The 17,660-nt window shown below is 58.6% G+C and overlaps 1 protein-coding gene across 2 annotated transcripts in view; it reads left to right on the top strand.

The window, feature by feature from the left end:
- The window catches only part of PDXK (pyridoxal kinase), a 33,428-nt gene extending 16,625 nt beyond the window's left edge, over positions 1–16,803 (top strand). For both annotated transcript variants that reach the window (XM_070597802.1, XM_070597803.1), the window contains 9 exons: positions 1,596–1,700; positions 2,417–2,500; positions 3,021–3,067; positions 4,052–4,137; positions 4,635–4,680; positions 7,506–7,617; positions 8,589–8,725; positions 10,575–10,641; positions 10,970–16,803. In XM_070597802.1, the coding sequence (XP_070453903.1) occupies positions 1,596–1,700; positions 2,417–2,500; positions 3,021–3,067; positions 4,052–4,137; positions 4,635–4,680; positions 7,506–7,617; positions 8,589–8,725; positions 10,575–10,641; positions 10,970–11,082 (797 nt within the window). In that variant the 3' untranslated portion in view covers positions 11,083–16,803. The remainder of the gene's footprint in view (positions 1–1,595; positions 1,701–2,416; positions 2,501–3,020; positions 3,068–4,051; positions 4,138–4,634; positions 4,681–7,505; positions 7,618–8,588; positions 8,726–10,574; positions 10,642–10,969) is intronic.
- Positions 16,804–17,660: the final 857 nt, after the last annotated feature.

The following is a 17,660-nucleotide window of genomic DNA, read 5'->3' on the forward strand; positions in this document are numbered from 1 at the left end:
AAATATACTACTTGTGCAGTCGCCTTAGGTCCCACCCTGTCTGGTAGGATGTTTGGAAAACCGAGGGGCAGGAAGGACCGTTTTCCCCCACCCTTGGGCTGCGGGCTTTCTGTGGCAGCCCAGGTCTTTGTGGAGCAAACGCCTGCCTGGGACATGGCCAGCTCCTAATGCACACCTGAGCCGGAGCCGCGAGAAGCTGGTCTTGGCCCGTGGTGGACACCCCTGCCCCTCCTGCCCCTGAGGTTACCCGGCTAACAGGGGTCAGTCAGTTTCTCGGTCTGATGGATACGCCGCTGTCTTCTGATGGAACATACAGGGTGGGCATTTGCCCCTGGCTGACGTCCCAGAGGCCACAGCAGTCCCTGGAGAATTGCTTTGACAGGTGTTCTTGGGTGTTTGTTCCAGACTAGCTTCTTCACCATGGCTCCGCCTCGGGTGGGAGCCAGCCCTCACGCCCACAGGCCACCCGGTGGAGGGAGCCGTCGCCCCTTCTCCTCTGGGCCTGCGCTGCCTGGCCTGTGGGGCTTCGCCTGAAGGAAGCCTGTAGCCGGGTGAGGACATGGGCCTGTCCACCGGGATCCACCGCCTGGTGGTCCAGATGGACTTGGCTATTGTGGGAATCCACCCTCCTGAGGTTTTGACTTTCGTGCTTAGAAACGCATCCATCAGAGGGATCCCTCAGGGCCTAAGGGATGCCAGGAACGCGTTTTCATGGGTGAAATGCGGGGTGTCCATGGTGCAGCCCCGCCCCGCATGTATGGGCTAGCCATTGACCTTCCACCTTGCCCCTACCTGAGCCTGGGTGAGCAAGGGTCCCGCATGGCAGGAAGGTCCCCCCGCAGACCACCCCCATGTCTGTCTGCCTGGAGGGAATGCTTCACCTGGGTACATTTCGGGGCTGAGAGCAGGTCGAGCCCCTGGGCCTGTTTCTAATTCACATGTGGCTCCTGGTTGCGATTTGGTCCAAGACTTGCTCTGTTGCAACTCAGCCTTGTCGGGGAGGGGTGCGGGCAAGGACAGGACAAGCCCTCACCTGCCAGGTGCCCAGGTGACAGTGATGGAACAACTTGTCCTGGATGGGGAAACATGTATGGTAGAGGCTGGCAAAGCAAGTGACTGTGACATGGGGGGGGGGGGTCACCCCCAGGAGCCCTGCTACAGATAGGGAGAAGTTACACAGCTCTGTGGGTCTGGCGTGTCCCTCCCCGCGTCCCATCTCTCAACATGACACAGGTTCCACAGGCGTCCTTAGCTGGCCTGGAGAGCTGACCGCCCTCATTGCACTGGGTGAATTCCAGAGGGAACTGCTGTGGGAGGGTGGGACCCTGATGTCAGTAACAACAACCCCAGACAGTGTCAGAGCCAGAGGACCTTCCAGGGGGTTCTTTGAGGCTGATGGCCCAGGAGGGCCCACCGAGGCACCATGCCTGGGTGACCTTACTGAGTCCTTGCAGCAACCCCTGGGGAAAGGACCATCCGCTGGCGTCATCGGGGGTGACTGGCCGATTGTGTGGGCCTCAGTGGGCCATCAGGTGAGCTGTGTCTCACCCGTGTCCCCATGTGTCAGGGCCCTGAGTGTCCGGCTCTCTCCACAGGCTACACACACTGGAAGGGTCAGGTGCTGAACTCGGATGAACTCCATGAGCTGTACGAAGGTCTGAAGCTGAACAACGTGAACAAATATGATTATGTGCTCACAGGTGAGGCCCGGAGGGAGCTGAGCACTGGTGCTGGTGGGGCTCACTCCAGCCGGACTGGGCTGGGGAAGGCCCGGAGCACCCCCACTCCCGTGCTTCTCCTTGGTCCCTGCCTCCTTCAAGGGGGCGTGGCGTGTGCCACCAAGAACCCGGTGGAACTCTAGTAACTGCCATGACCCCATAGCATGACCTTGGGATCCTGGCCAGGCTGTTCTTGCTTGGATGATGACTGTCCTGGCCAAGCCAAGTCACCACACTGGGGTTCTGGAGCCCACGGCAGGGGACAGGTGGGATTTGGGGAAGGTGTCGGGGGGTGAAAACACCCAGGGGAGCAATACGCTGCCACCTGGTGCGTTGGGTTTGTTTACAAACTCTCATGGTAAAAGAAGTACCCGATTGTATTTACATACATAGTTAAAAGTGAATATGCTTATTCTTGCAAGTGAAAGGACAGAAGGAGGAGAACATTCCTTGTACACCTGTCACTGTGGCCTCTTCCTTTCCTTTAAAACTTGACCTTTCTTTTGGGAAATGCCTGGTGTCCCCTTGGTTGCCCCGGTTGTTGGGGACACTTCATTTTAACCCTGGCCCCAGGATCTGAGAACAGCCAGCCGTTCTCCAGGGAGGAACACTTGCTATGGTGGTTATTTCCCTTTTGCTGCTGTCAGCTGGCGTGAGCCTTCTGTTTTGTGAGGGTGGCCTGGATTTCCCTCCCAAAGGTTACACGAGGGACAAGTCCTTCCTGGCCATGGTGGTGGACATCGTGCGGGAGCTGAAGCAGCAGAACCCCAGGCTCGTGTACGGTAGGCGCTGCGCTCACCCCGCGCGCCCTCGGGGCCGCCACCTTCTCCAGTGGGGTTGGCCTGGGCCCCTGTGAATGGCAGCTCAGCCCCCTTCCTTCTGGGCGCCCCCTTCACGTGCCGCCTCTCCCAGCCCGTGAGTGTGAATCTGCTGGGCCTCCACGGATGTGAGTCTTGAGAACGTGGGTTAGAAACGTCTTCACAGTGAACCTGGCGTCTGTGTGAGAGAAGCAGGTCAGGAGCATGCTGTAGTCAGCGTCGGCATGTGGAGGCTGGGCTGCCAGGCCCTGCAGTGAGGTGCACGACCACCACTGACCCTAGGGAGGGTGGGGATGGATGCCCCGGGTGGGGCAGGACAACAAAATGCTCAGTGCCAGGTGACAGGATAAATGAGAATGGGAGGCCACACTTTTTCCCAGCTTTTAGTTGCATACGTGAGATTTAACAACAGACGTCAGCGTCGAGCTCTCTTTTCTCATCCGCTGCAGCTTTTGCTGATAAGACGCCCTTTGTGTCTCTCCAGTGTGTGATCCGGTGATGGGTGACAAGTGGAACGGCGAGGGCTCCATGGTTAGTAATTTCATGCATATATCAGGGGGGTGAGTGGACCCGTTGCTGTTAATCAAAACATGGGACACCGGTTCTCTAAATGCCTGGCTGGGAGACTGCACTCGGGCTGAAGACATAACCCTGGGTAGGAGGAGAAGCAGGTTTGCAGAAGAGATTTTCCATAAAGGGCGAGAGAGTAGGTGTTTTGGGGCTGTGGTCCCTGTTGTAGCCAAAAGCAGCCACAAACAGTTTGCAGATGAGCGGACATGGCTGTTTTCTAGTAAAATTTTGTGTATGGACTGTCTGCAATTTGAATTCCCTGTAATTTCTCTGTGTCACAAAATGTTACTCATCTTTTGACTTGTTTCTCCCAACCCTGTAAAAATATAAAAATCGGGGCCTGGCCCTGTGGCTGAGTGGTTAAGTTTACACACTCTGCTTCAGTGGCCCAGGGTTCACTGGTTCAGATCCTGGGTGCGGACGTGGCACCGCTCATCAGGCCATGCTGAGGCAGCGTCCCACATAGAAGAACTAGAATGACCTACCACTAGGATATACAACTATGTTCTGGGGCTTTGGGGAGGGGAGAGAAAAAAAAAAGAGGAAGATTGGCAACAGATGTGAGCTCAGGGCCAATCTTCCTCACCAAAAAGCATACTTTAAAAAACAAAAAGTGAAAATAGCTCTCAGCCTGCAAGCTGTACACAGGCAGTGGACCCAGCTTACCGACCTGCCCTGGGACAGAGTGGGTGACGGCGTAAAGTGGAGAAGGTAGAAAGTCACGCCAGGGCCTCCATAGAAGCCTAGGATGTTAGGGATGGAAGGAGGCACCCTGGCCCTCCCTCAGGCCCCTGGGAGCCGTTGGGTCCCCACACACTGCCCCTGTGGTGTGAATGTCTCTTCTGCACAGTCAGAGTCCCCAAGCCTGGACTCGAACGTTCCTGGGTTTCGTTTCCTCCTCTTCTGGGTGCATCAGCCTGTGCTCCTGTCTCCTCTCTTCCTCAGTACGTTCCAGAGGACCTCCTTCCAGTTTACAAAGAAAAGGTTGTGCCGGTTGCAGACATTATAACCCCCAACCAGTTTGAGGCTGAGTAAGTAATTAGAAATGGCTGATGCTTTCAGACCTCCCCAAGGAGAGAGCGACAGGGGTGTGTGGGGAGCGTCCCCATGTCTGCCCTGGGCTTGCTCGTTCAGGCCACTGAGGGGCTCCTCCGAAGGTTCTGCCTTGGAGGAGCAGAAATCTTGCACGGAGATTGGGGGCAGGCCATCCCGGAGTCGGGCAGATACCTGCTGCCTGAGTGCCAGGCCTGATGTGGCTGCTGTCCTTCACTCTTGTCGCACGTAAACGTAGCCACAATGTGGAACTTCACCACACCCCTGTGATGTGTGAGACTCCCCTTTGAAAACTAAATGTTACTCTTGACTGGTCCCCAGACACGTCACAGTGCCACCTGGTGGGTGATGGCCAGCAGGTGCTGAGTTAGCCCCCTCTGGGGATGGAGGGACATGTCCAGGGCCACCACAGCTTTGGGAACGTCACAGGCAGAACCCAGAGAAGTGACGTCTCACCTGCCTGCCTGTCTTCCAGATTGCTAAGCGGCAGAAAGATCCACAGCCAGGAAGAGGCGTTAGCGGTAAGGAGAGCTTCCGGGGCCTGGTGTGGGACAGGAGGCACTGCTCATGGCGGGGAGGGGGCGGCCACATGCCCTCGGGGATGGGAGATGGGCACCCCAAGTGGCCAGCATCCTGGGTCCAGTCAGCCAGCCAGCAGGGCCAGGGGACGTGATGTCAGTCTCTTTGGCCCACTTGGTTGGCCACCCGCCGCTCAGTGCTGTCGGGGTCTGCTCTGCTCGTGCAGCAGTCGCCGTGTGAGAGTCTTGGGGCGGCCGTAACAAAGTGCCACAGACCCCGGCAGAAACAGCAGAAGTGTGCTCTCGTGGGTCTGGCAGCCAGGAGTCCCAAATCGGGGCTGGTGGGGCCGCGCCCTGTCTGAATCCTGCGGGGAAGAATCTGCTCCTGGCGTCTCCCCCAGCTTCCAGTGGTTGCTGGTGATCTTGGCGTTCCTGGGCTAGTAGACGCCTCTCCGTCTTCACTGCCATTCTCCCCGTGTGTGTCTGTGTCCTGGTCGCCTCTTCTGATAGGGACACAAGTCATCCCTGGTTAGGGCCCACCCAAAAGACCTCATCTTAACTTGATCAGATCTGCACAGACCCTATCTCCAAATAAGGAAGTAGGAACCATTCTGAGGGACTGGGGCCTGGGCCTCATGGTTTCCTTTTAGGGGACACAGTTCAGCCCATAATAGTCACAGCGTTTACTGAGAGTTCCCTCTGTGCCAGCGCCGTGCGTCTGGCTTGCCCGGTCCTGCAGCACACCCACGCCGTGTGTAACGTCTGCGTCCCAGCTTGTCCCCTGGTCTCGTTGGTCCCCGCCTTCCTGCTCAGAGAGAAGCAGCAGCTGCACCTGGTGCCCGTGACCTGTGCGTCTGTGGGAGGGGCCCCTCCACAGGCTGTGGGGTTGGCCCAGCCCGCATGTGGGGAAGGCCCACTGCAGGGCGAGGTTCTGCCGCCTGGCGGACGGTCAGAGAAGCGGACACGCACTGAGCAGGCTCCAGGTGCACGCTAGTACCGTCCACTTGTTTCTCCCTCGTGTGGACCAAAAATTGTCTATAGCTGTCAGGGTCCACCAGGGACCAGGAAGAGGGGTGGGTGCGTGTGTCCATGCCCATGTGGGGGGAGTCTGTATGCATGCATGTGTATACATGTGGTGTGTGCGCGCACGTGTGAGAGTGTGCAGCATGCATGTGTATGTGTGTGTGCACGCACTTGTGTGTGTGTGCGTGTGTAGGAAGAGATTGATTGCAAGGAAGTGGCTGGCCCCTAGTGGGGGCTGGCAGGGCACGCCCGGGACCTGCAGGGCCGGTCGTCAGGAGGGGTGGGCTGGCAGTGTGCGGCAGGAGCTGCAGCCCAGGGTGAGCTTTCTTCTGACTTTCCCTCCGGGACTCCTGACAGTCCTGGCCTCCTGTCTGCCTGGAGCGTTAGATGGTTTGCCACCCTCTGGGCTGCTTGCCCAAGCAACAGACCTGTGTCCGGCGTGCTGCCAGGGGCCAGCACCAGCTTCATGCTGTCTGTGGCTGGGCCTCATCAGAAGCATGAGCTCTCTTCCCTGTCCAGGAAATACCCTCCAAGGAGCCACGTCCCTGGGTCAGAGCTGGAGGCGGCCAGTCATGGCCACACCTGGGCCCATGGGGCTGCAGTGCCTCTGTTTCCCTGATGTGCAGAGGGGACGCTGGCGCAGGGGGACAGGGTGGGAGGGTGCCCTCCTCCCGCTCTGAGGCCTTTCTCTGACCTGGCACAACGTGTGGTGCCCAGAGCAAGTGGGTGCTGGGTGGGTGACCCCCCCCGTGTGTGTTTACGTGTGTGAGTGCATGTGCCTGCGTGCATGGCAGGGGACACGTCGCCCACAGCCTGCACTGGGCTCTGGAGCAAAGGGCACCCACCGCCTGCCTGTGTGATCACAAGCATTTCTCTGAGGCGGTTGCATAAGGAAGACGTATCAGTTCCTCATTGCTCTGTGGCCCCGGCTACGAGGGGAGGGCAGCGGCTGCCATGCCATGACTCAGGGACCAGCCTCTCCCCGGCCTGGAGAATGTGACTTGGAGTCCACACTGGCCCCGGGGCACCAGAAACTCTGAGTGTGTGCGCACAATTCAGGGTCTGCACAGGAGCCTTTCAGGTTCTCAGAGTGACCCCACGAGAGGGGGGGAGTCCCGAGCAGCTCAGTGGGCGCTGGCCCCACGGGGGACAGCGGAGACAGCCTCCCACCTGTGACAAGGCCCTCCCTGTCTCCTGCCCCAGCCTCTCCATACCAGGCCTGCCGCTGTGGCTCAGCCGGCACTTTCCTGAGCCTTGGTTTAGCCTGGTGGGTATTTTGTCACAAGACATTGTGCCCTCGGAGGGCAGGGAGCTCCAGACCCTGGGTGTTACAGATGTTTGTTGACTGAATGAATGAGCAAGTGAGTGGCTCCCAGAATGGGCAGTTGTTGCTTGGTGGTGTGTGTGGTTTTGCCACCCTGGAGCTGGGATGAGGAAGGACAGCGGCCTGGGTGTGGTTGCTGTCTTCCTGTGGAATGTGAGCACAGGGAGGGTGTGGCATGGGGGCCAGCAGGCATGCACCCTTGGACCTGAAGCTGCAGGGAATGGGGATGGCCGCTCTGAGCTAGCAAAACTGCCCCACGGTGGGCACGAACTGGTGAGGGTGGGCTGGGACCGGGCTGCGGTGCCCCATGTTCTCGGCTTCTGTCATCTGCATCCCGTTAAGCCAGACCATGCAAGAGCACATCTGAGGCGCGAGTTCCCGTCGTGCCTGGCTGTTTGGGCTCATGGGCCTGGGGCAACGGCTGCCAGAGCCCCGTGTGGGTGCCCGGGCCTCAGCTGATGCGCTGCCTGTGCTCCGGCAGGTGATGGACGTGCTGCACTCGATGGGCCCCGACACGGTGGTCATCACCAGCTCCGACCTGCCCTCCCCAAGGGGCAACGACTACCTGATTGCACTGGGGAGCCAGAGGATGCGTGAGTCCTGCGCTGGCCCTTGCCACGGCACTGGGCTCCCTTCTGCCTTTCCGCCCGCCCCATGTCCCTGAGTTTTCTGAGAAGCTTTTGGGTTCCATAGGAGGAAAATCATGCCATACTCAGCAGGTAGTCAGTTTCCTGAACTCCCGTCACCTCAAGAAAGATCAGACTGAAAACAGAATCAAAGAAAGGTTTTTGTGACACGGGGTGCGATGGAGCACAGGGTGCTGACCGGCTCCCCTGTGGTCACCGAGCAGCTCTCAATGCCCACCACCACGCGGGCAGCTCAGGGTCCACATCTCGTCTTACGGGCTCAGGGGCCACATGGAATGGGCCGGCTCCTGGGAGACCAGGCGTCCGCATGCCTCCCCTCCCACGGAGCTGGGTCCCATGCTGACCTCACTGGGAGGGCGTTCCGTGCCCCACTGTGTTGGTGGTTCACTCATGCAAGTGCCACCTGAGTTGGTGTTCCGTGCACAGCATTAAAATGACACGGAAGGCGGGGCTCACACCTAGGCAGCCCGTACGCGGCCTGCTGGCCGATCCCTCTGTGTCTGTGTGAAAGAACACTCGCACACTCACATACACTCGCCCTCACGCACACACACCCCACTCTGTTAAGTTCACACGGTCCCCACAGTTCTAGGTGCCCTTGCTACTCCCCCGGGGCTGTGGTCTCCGTCCTCGTCATATCACGTGTGCTGGCCTCTTGTTGAGCTGCACACTGTCCCCCCAGGCCTGCCTGACTGTGTGGTCCTCCGGGGCTCCAGTCTTCCACTTCCCCCCTTGGGACAGGGGCAGCTGCTGGGGGGGCGTTAGGGGCACCGGGAGGCACTGAGCCCTGGGCGGGCAGCGCTAGCTTCCCTGTGGCCTGCAGGGCAGGAGGAGGGCAGGCCAGTTTTCCCCCCGTGGGGCTGGCCCTCTGCTGCCGAGGGGCTCGGGTCCCAGCCAGCCTTGCTCTTCTCCCCCAGGGAGCCCCGATGGCTCCGTGGTGACGGAGCGCATCCGCATGGAGATGCGCAGGGTGGACGCGGTCTTCGTGGGCACCGGGGACCTCTTTGCCGCCATGCTCCTGGCGTGGACGCACAAGCACCCCAATAATCTCAAGGTCAGCAGGACACACCCCTCCCTGCCCCATGTGCCTCTGCGGGGAGCTGCTTCCCATGGGCCCCAGACGGGGAGGGAAGACGAGGCTCACCGTGAGCCGGGGGCGGGGAGGGTGGTCGGGCTGGGCTCCAGAGTCCCCGTCTAGGTGAGCCCCAGCCCCACTCCCCACCATCTCTCTCGTTTGTGAGCAGGGGCGGTCAGGGTGCTGTGGGGGTCTAGACAGGACGTGTTTAAAGCATCCTGGAGTCGTCCGGGTCCTGCCCGTGGGGAAGTCCTGACCCAGAGGGCACCTGAGGGCTCTGGCTACGACTGAGAGGTGGTGTTCAGCCTCAGTAGCTAGGAGCATCCTCCAGGAGAGCAGCACCGTGCAAGTTTGTCCTGAGATTAACTCCTGCAGTGACCTTAGACTGGCGGCTCGCAGCCCCTTGGGGCATGAGGGGCGGGCTCTGGAGTCAGACTTGCTTGGATAAGACCTGTTTCCAGGTGTTGTCCCCATGCCGGTGCCCCCTGCTTTGTGTGCAAATGCCCACAAATGCATCTGTGTAGAGAGAGCCATTTTGCTCAGGCAGTGCTGGGAGCACGGTCCGCTGCTAGACGGATTTGGTGAATCGGGGTGTGGGGTGCGGGCTCTTTTCTCTGCGCTCCACGGTGACCCCAGGAGTCACGGCGCATTCTTTGACCTCCTTCTGTGCTTTGAGCAGAAGAGCTGCATGTGATATCTTATCTGATTGTTCTGATGCCCAGCGGTGACGACCAGCACATGTCCTGCCTCAACATTGCCGAAACCAAAGAATTAGAAAGCCAGTGCACACGGGGCCATCCCAGCCCTGGGGCCCCTTGCATGCCCCGCTCTGCACACCTCAGTGGTTCGGGTGGGTGGTGCCTGCCACCGCCTGAGAATGCGGGGCGGGGGGGGGGGGGGGGGGGGGGGAGGGTGCGGTTGGGAGGGGAGGGGTCGGAGAGAGGAACTGGCCTCTGTGTCCGCTTGAGGAGGGAAGAACTTGGAGGTGGGGAATCTGGGAGTGGATTCCCCTGAAGCTGTCTTTGCCGGGCACCTGGAGGGGCCCCATTTCCCCTGGGACAGATGCTCGCCCCCCTCTGTGTTTGTGAAATGCAGGCCTGGGGCTGCACCCCTTCCTCTCCCCTATGAGGGAGGCTCAGGGGCGAGTGCTGTGACACGAAGCTGACAGGTGCCCGTCTCCTCGCCAGTTCCGCCCCCTCCTGCCTCCCTCCTGGGCCCAGGGTGAGGCAGACCTGCCGTGTTTAATTAGCAGCCACGGGAGCTCCGTCTGGTCCAGGCAGCCACATCTGGACCAGCTGGTGCCTGGAGGAGGCCTCGCTGCTGGGCTGCCTAAGGCCAAGTCTGGGTTCAGCGCGGCCCCGGCTCCCCGAGTTGGTGGCGGAGGGGGCGGGCATTCCACTTGCATCCTCAGCACCAGCTAAAGCCTGAGTCTTTGACTTTGAGACGCCGGCAGGTGATGACTTTGGCCAGGTTTGGGGCAGGAGCTCTTTCCTGTGTAGCTTCTTTATGACCAGTTCATTCCAGGAACAGTTATTAAGAACCTACGACATACCAGGCAATCCTGACAGGTCGCGAGACACAGGCCCGCCCCAGAGTTGTTTGTGGTCGAGAGGGAGGCGGTTAGTTTAGTAGGCAGGCACCTGCTCAGCGCTGGGATCTTTGCGGTGGGCTGTCCCGTGGTGGTTTGGGGAGCATGTGATGGTGGTCAGGGCCCTGGTGACTCAGAGGACGGGGACGGTGCTTGTGTCGGTGGGAAATCCCATTGGGGCGGCAGAGGGAGCAGAGAGTCGAGTGGGGGGGGGATCTAGTGCTTCTCTCCTCCCTGCAGGTGGCCTGTGAGAAGACCGTGTCAGCCATGCATCACGTTCTGCAGAGGACCATCAAATGTGCAAAAGGTACCGCGTAGCCTTCCCGCAGGCGGGCTTGTTGGCCGGCGCTGTGTCTGGGACCCTCAGTCAGAGAGGTGGGAGAGGGAGACACCCACTGGACTCTGGTGTGACCACTTTGTCCCACTGTGAATGAGGTCCCTGCCTTCCGCCGGCTCCCTGGCCTTGGCCTTCAGGCCTGGGGTCATTGGGCAGCAGCTCGGAGCCCCCTTCTGAGAGAGGAACTCCTGAGTAATCCAGACGGCGGGGGGCTCGGACGAAGGCAGTAGGAGGAGAGAAACTAAGCATCGCCTCTCCCGGCCCCGCCCGCTCCGTTAACGCTCTGTTCGTTCTGCAGCCCAGGCTGGGAAAGGACTGAAGCCCAACCCGGCCCAGCTGGAGCTGAGGATGGTCCAGAGCAAAAAGGACATCGAGAACCCGGAGATCGTCGTCCAGGCCACGGTGCTGTGAGGCCGCGTGCACCACCTCCCGACGCACAGCGTGTTGGTGTCTCCATTTTCATTCCTGTGAAAAGTGTAACGTCTGCCTTAGAGCTGTGACCGAAACTTGAGATTTTTTTTCTTTCATGAGTGTCCAGCATCCACTGGTCTTAATTGTGAAAACGTGCCAGTTGTGCTTTTTAAAAATAACAAAGCGATCACAGAAATTTCTAATTTGGAAACAGCTCCCCTCCCCCCGAAGGCTCCTGGGCCTCCCTGGAAAACCAGCTCCGTGTTGACCGTCTCAGGGGTGTCCTCCTCGGCTGGCTCGGGGGTCTGTGGGATCCCCGTCCCGCGTGGGCTGGGCCTGGGGAAGCCCCCGTGTCTGTGCGTCTCTGAGACCGTGCCTGGTTTTAACTGTCCGCATCAGAAGAATTATGCCAAATATCTTTATTGCTGTTCTGCCCTTCCTTCTTTGTTCCTGCATCAGAATGTTTTTATTTCTGACTTTGCCGCCTGTTAGATCCCTGGGGATTTCAGATGTTCCGCTTTCGTTCTGCCGTATGGACAGGTTAATGCCAGCGGGCTCAGACACACACAGACCCTGCACTGTCACTTTGGTGGGGACCTTTCCAGGACCCCGAAAACTCAAGTGGGTCCGTAAATCTCACGTGTATCAGCGGGACCACCTTGTAACTCACTGGGGGACGTGGCAGAGATAAAGAAAAGTCTGGTGCTGGGGGTGATGACTGGGTCCTTGTGAAAACTCGCCTAGTTTATGGTACAACAAGTTAAGCCCTGTGTTTGCCACCTGCTGCTGGTGACAAATGCATTGTGCCATGGTGTTAGTGTACAGACAGATACAGAGGGCTCCTGCCCCCCACTGTCGGCATATTTCACCCCACCGGCCAGTTACCTCGTAGCCCCCCTTCTGCGTTCTGTGCCGGCCAGAGGCCAGGAAGCGAGAGGCTTGCAGAAGCCGGCTCTCGTCCCTCCCCAAAGCTGAGAGGGGAGGGGGCAGAGCTTCAGAGGAGCAGCTCTCCGTGCCTCGAGCGAAGGCCACACCTAGGCCGTGACTCTAGTCCAGTTGTCCACTGCCGGGTGCCCCTCCTGAAGACTCAGCGTATCTTGATCTCAGCAGCCCCCCGTCTTGGTCTGGGGGTGCAGAGGTTTGCATCTCCCGGGAACCTACAGCCTGGAGAGAAGTGGGGAGATGGCAGAATGTGGGGGGCCTGGATGTGGGCCCCTGGGAAAGCACATTCCAAGGACAGCCCTTGTCCCCCCATCCACAGCGCTGTCCCCCTAGGCAGGCCCTCTCCTGGAGCCCGCACCTTCTTTTGTGGCAGTTCCAGTGTCTTCCAGAGGGCCTCTCAGCTCTCCACTAGAATTGTCCTCACTTAGTTGAGAAAGCCCTAAGGGGAAGAGACCCCGGTCTCCGCCGACTTGCTGTGCGACTCCGCTCTTCTTTCTTCTCCGCTCTGCTCACGTTCTGAATGTCTTAACTCTCAGGCATCAGCGTGCCCCGGCGGCCCGCGCACAGGGTCAGTGGGTCTCGGCTCGCCATGGCGGCCAGCGGGTCAGGGCATGTGTGTCCCTGTCGTGTCTCCTGGTTCCGAGGACCAGGCTCCTCTGTGCCTCGGGGCACAGCCCACTGGGCCTGGAGAAGGAGGAAGGCTGTGGCTGGCGGCCTGGGGGGGGCAGCCTCCCCAACACGGTGAGCGGGGGCAGCCACAGTCACTCAGGGCCCTGGGCCTCCGTGGCGCCTTCCACAGAAGATCCTGTCACTGCCGAGTAGAGCTGGGGAGACGGCCACATCGCCAGCCAGTGGGAAAAGCTGCTTTTCTTTCTTTTTTACTATCAAGAGCAAGTGTAAGACTAGAGAAAGAACCTGAATGTATCCCTCTTCAGCGCAGTGGTGCAAAGCCGCCCTGCAAACCCGGTCCTGGTCGTGGGGCTTATTCTGCGTGTACAGTGCCCTTGAAGGAGGCGCACCCTGCACACACGATTTGCTCCTGGGTCCTTTAGGTCTTATTCTGGAGGCTTAGCCCCCGACACAAGCTCTCATTCATTCCCTCCCTTTATTAGACATAGAGTGATGAGACTGTTCCCCCTGTTGAGCTTTCTGTAAAATCATGGATTCTGGCGTGCCCCAGACCTTCTCCTGTCTCCTTTGGCTGTAAGGCCCGGACCACAAGGAGAACTTGAGGCTTGAGCCCTCCGTACCGAGCAGGAAGCACTGGGAGCTCCTGAGAGCCTTTGCAGGGTGGAGGCTCACGTAGAAATAACAGCTTCCATGGAAAACTGTATCCAAAGCGTACCTTTCCTCGTGCTGTTGCCAACCTTGTGCTGTCTTAGGTCCTTTCTGCGTGGACATCTTCCGTCTGTGACAGCAGAGGCTCTGGATGGTCTGTGTGTGGAGTTTCCCATCCAGAAGTTACCCAGGGTCCATTGGCTTGGCTCTTGATACAGGTTGGGTCCAAATTAGAATTCGTCTTTGTTCTTCCTTTCCCATGGTTCAGTAACATGCAAAGTAATATTTGTTTCGAGATGAGAGATGTCTTGGCCTTGAATCGCCTGCTGATGATCAGACTATAGATTTTTAGTACTTTCCAGTTTTTCAAACCTTCTCCTGTAGACCTTAAAGTGGAGTTATGAGATATGAATCCTTTTCTTTTAACCAGTCTTGAATCGTTGCCTCGCCTGCTGAGGCCGTCCTGTTCGTCTGTGTTCTTTCGCAATACATGTCAGTGATGGTCAAAAGGAAGCCTTGTTGTTTGTTCTTAAACGTGTTGCAACTGATTTGCAGCACGTTGGTTCGTGCCCCAGTGGACCGAGCCCGGCTTGGCGTGACTGTGCTGAGTCAGTGGAGGGTGTGTTCAATGTCAACAGCGTGCAGCCTACACCGTGACACCTGAGTCCTGGTGTAACAGTCACCTCCCCACTGACGTCATCCACGGCGAGAAAAGAAACTGTGCATTGGAGCCTCAGGCCCCTGTGGAGATAAAGCAGAGGGTGAGTCCTCTGATCCCAGAGGAGCCAGGCGGGTGGGGCCTGGGATGACTGGCTACCCTGAGTACACCCTGACCCACAATCCATCTCATGGCTTAAACCTCATTTCGCTCCTCACCTGAAATGTACGAAAGAGGAGGTGAGAGTGTTCTGGCCGCTGGACCTCCATGGCACGCACACCCTCTCCTTGTCCTCTTGCCCTTTGATGGGACCAGCTGCCTGGGGTGTCCGGGACCATCTCGATGTGCATCTGAGGCGCCCCGTGACCACATAACTGCATTCTGGTGCCAGAACAGCTAGGAATCCGTGTCCTCCTCCTCTGCCGCCCGCTTGTCCCTCGGGCCTTCTTCACGTGCGTCTCCCGTGGGCTGGGGTCCACTCAGCCCCTGCCTGGGCCGAAGGAAGGGAGTGGCGTTTGTGAGCGAGCAGAATGGCTTCTGTGCAGACGGGGATGCTGTGAGGGTAGTCTTGGCTTTCTGAGTCTGGGTGGGAGCCACATGGCCCCCCACACTCAGTGCTGCCTGTCAGAGGGGCACGGCTGCTGAGCCCACCTGTTTTCGTTCCAGGCCACCTCCCATGCCAGGCTGCAGGGGGCTTCCCTTCTCATCACTTCTTGTGGCTCTTTGCATTAAGACTTCCCTGGAGAGCTGTCTCCTGTGTCCTTGGAGAGGGCACTCAGAAGGACCCCATCCCTGGGGAGGGCAGCTCTGGGAGGCCAGGTCCACTACCCTAAGCCTGGGAAGACTTGAACGTGGGCCCAGTTGGTCTGGATGGACGTCATTCCTCCAGGAGACCCCTCCTATTCTCTCCATTTCTGCCCTCGGGCACTGGTCAGGCAGGTCTCTCAAAGTACAGTGATCGAGCACCCACACACACGGCCTCGCTGTGTGCAGAGCTGGCGTGCACATCTCTGTGCTGTGGTCGCTTTGTGACAGGTAACAGGTGCAGAATCAGGTGGCTGGAGGTTCTTCTGCAGCCTCTGCCAGTAGGGGGACAGTGAGGGCAAAGAAGGAAGGGCAGTGGTGGGCAGGAGGCCCCGGCCACCACCCTGGCGGGTTGCAAACATCAGCCGCCTTTCTAGGAGGCCCTTCTTCAGTGTATTAGTTTTCTCTTCCTGGTGATGGAACCAGGCTTTTCGGTCTGTATCGTGCTGCACAGGGAGTGGGGGCCCTGCACATGTCCGGCAGAGTTCCAGAGGCTCGTCCTGACATCACCGCTGGCTGGAAGGCTCCACTGGACGCGTGGCCACTCAGCCAGGCCTCACAGTTCCTAACGTTGTGGGCTTTTCGTCGTGCGTGCATCTTCCTGTGGGCTTCTGCAGTTTATTCTCAGTGTGAAATGGTTTCTGTTCTCAAAGTGCGGAGACATTGATTAAAAACAGTGTCTTACACACCACATTCCTGCCTTTCGTTAGTGATCTGTGCTCACAAACAACAGTGTGGTCATTTGTTTAGGACAGAATTTAATGAGAAACTCTAGATCTGACTTAGAGAATATTTTAAAACTTTACAGTAATGGAAATTTCTTCCTAGAATTTTCTTTTTAAATTCTGGCAGAATAAACAGGTATAAACAGAATAAGCAGCTTTCCCAGTGTCTGAGCCAAGCAGAGCCCTGTGCTCAGAGCCAGAGGCTCTGGGCCATCTCTGACTCCCGGCTGTGGATGAGGCTGGGGGACCCCCAAGCCCCAGGGTGAACAAAGCCCCCCACCTATGGCCTCCCCTCAGCACCTGGCCCTACGCCAGTAGGGGGCCAGTTCTGATTTTCTGCAGCGGGAAGCCCATTGTGGTAGGAGATGCCTACATGAGGCTGTGGGCCACTCTCCCTGGCCTGGGGCATCGCTGTCCTGAGGGTTGGCTCTGAAGCCAGAGAGCAAGGGCCAGCCCTTCGTCCGGCAGAATTGGGCAGACTGGAACAGACAGGAGACAGTACCACCCTGAGCCCTTGTGCTCAGGAAGCTCCCAGAGCGGCCTTGGCCCTGACGGGGAAACTGGTCCTAATGAGTCGAGGGCCCAGCCTGCTCACCCACCGGCTCTGCAGAGCCAGCCGCCCTCCCGCATACTGTTCTGAGCGTGGGGCTGGGTTAGCTGGTGGGAATCCACTAGACTGAGCTGGCACAAGGAGGGTGAGTGCTGGGGGATGGAAGCGGGGACCCGCCCCCTGGGAGCAGCCTTCTGGTGTGTCCCGAGGAGTGAGGGGGGTGGAAGCCAGCCTGCAGCAGGCCCGCAGCCCTGGCGCATCCCCGCCAATGCCTGGAACCACGGTCTTGACAGTGGGAGGTGTGGGTCTAATGTTGGGGAAGTGGAAGTGAATTCTTCATTTCCCCCACCCAGAGACAAGAAGTATGTGGGTGGTGTTTTGAATGCTTTTCACTGTATGGCTACATATGTTCTAACTTAGAATTTTACTTGGAATTTCGGCGAAGGATGGCAGACCTGGACTGACGGGACCAAATGCTGGGGCAGAGCCCAGCCCATGTGGACCTGCTCCTTCCTGGAAGGGAGCACAGATCTGGGCGGCTTCCCAGGGTGTAACGTAGTCTCAGAACAAAGCGCCTCACCCCTTGGTCCCAGCTGCAAGGGAGGGACTGTCTCTGTGGGTCTGGGTGGTGGTCTCCCAGGCCTGCGTCCTGTGCGCGTGTGGGTGCGTTTATAACAAAACTCCCTGTCAGCGTATAGAGGCCATGTCTGTCTGTGCTGGTCCTGTTGACTTCTGATTATCCACAAATAAATATTTTCATGCGATAGTGTGGACATGTGATGCTTTCTTTTCCCCCTGGGAACTGCCTTTGTTAATGATCCTGTCCTGGGTGGCTGGCCCATATGCTCATGCAGGGGGCTCCAGGCCCTCAGACTTCCTGCAGGGTTTGCCTAGAAATCAGAGGGGAGGGGGGCTCCCTCTCCTGGCCCCTCCCTGCCAATTCTGAGGACCAGCTTCAGGCATTGATCAAGTGTCACTGCTCCTACTGGGTCCAATTCCTTCACCCCAGGAGGTGACAGCGCTGGTCCTTCTAGCCCAGCAGGTACCACACTCGCCCTGTGGCTCACCCACACCTTGTAACTAAGTCCTCAGGTCATCTCCAGGCCACCCAGGTTCCTTGCTCCACCGGACAGACAAAGAAGGGTGGGAACGGCCATGCAAAAAGGTGGTGCCCTTGTTAAGGGGACCTGGGTGCCCTCTCTCAGACCACACATGCATGTGCCCGTCCAGCCGTCAGTCCCACTGCACATTGGTTTGTACCCCTGTAATACTGGTGTGAGTATTTTGGTCATTTGCCTCTCCCACGTGACCAGAAGCATGGTGTCCACAGTGCCTGGCACCTGGTAGGTAGCTGACACATGACCGAATGACGGGACGAGGATGGAACCCCTCATCTAATTCAGGGCTCTCTGGTAGTGACGTGTTCCCAGCTCACCTCTGTAGGCCCCGAGTCTGCGCCTCCCTCGCCTGCGACTCCAGATCTGGTCCCTGGCTTTGCACTGACGCCCCACCCAGTGGGACCCACAGCTGCCCCGAGGTCAGGCAGCACACCTCAAAGGCCCAGGGCTGCCCACCCCTGTGGGTGAACTTTGACCAGTTAGAAGAGAAGGGAGGGAGCAAG

The sequence above is a fragment of the Equus przewalskii genome, chromosome 27, assembly GCF_037783145.1.
Source record: "Equus przewalskii isolate Varuska chromosome 27, EquPr2, whole genome shotgun sequence".
NCBI lineage: Eukaryota > Metazoa > Chordata > Mammalia > Perissodactyla > Equidae > Equus > Equus przewalskii.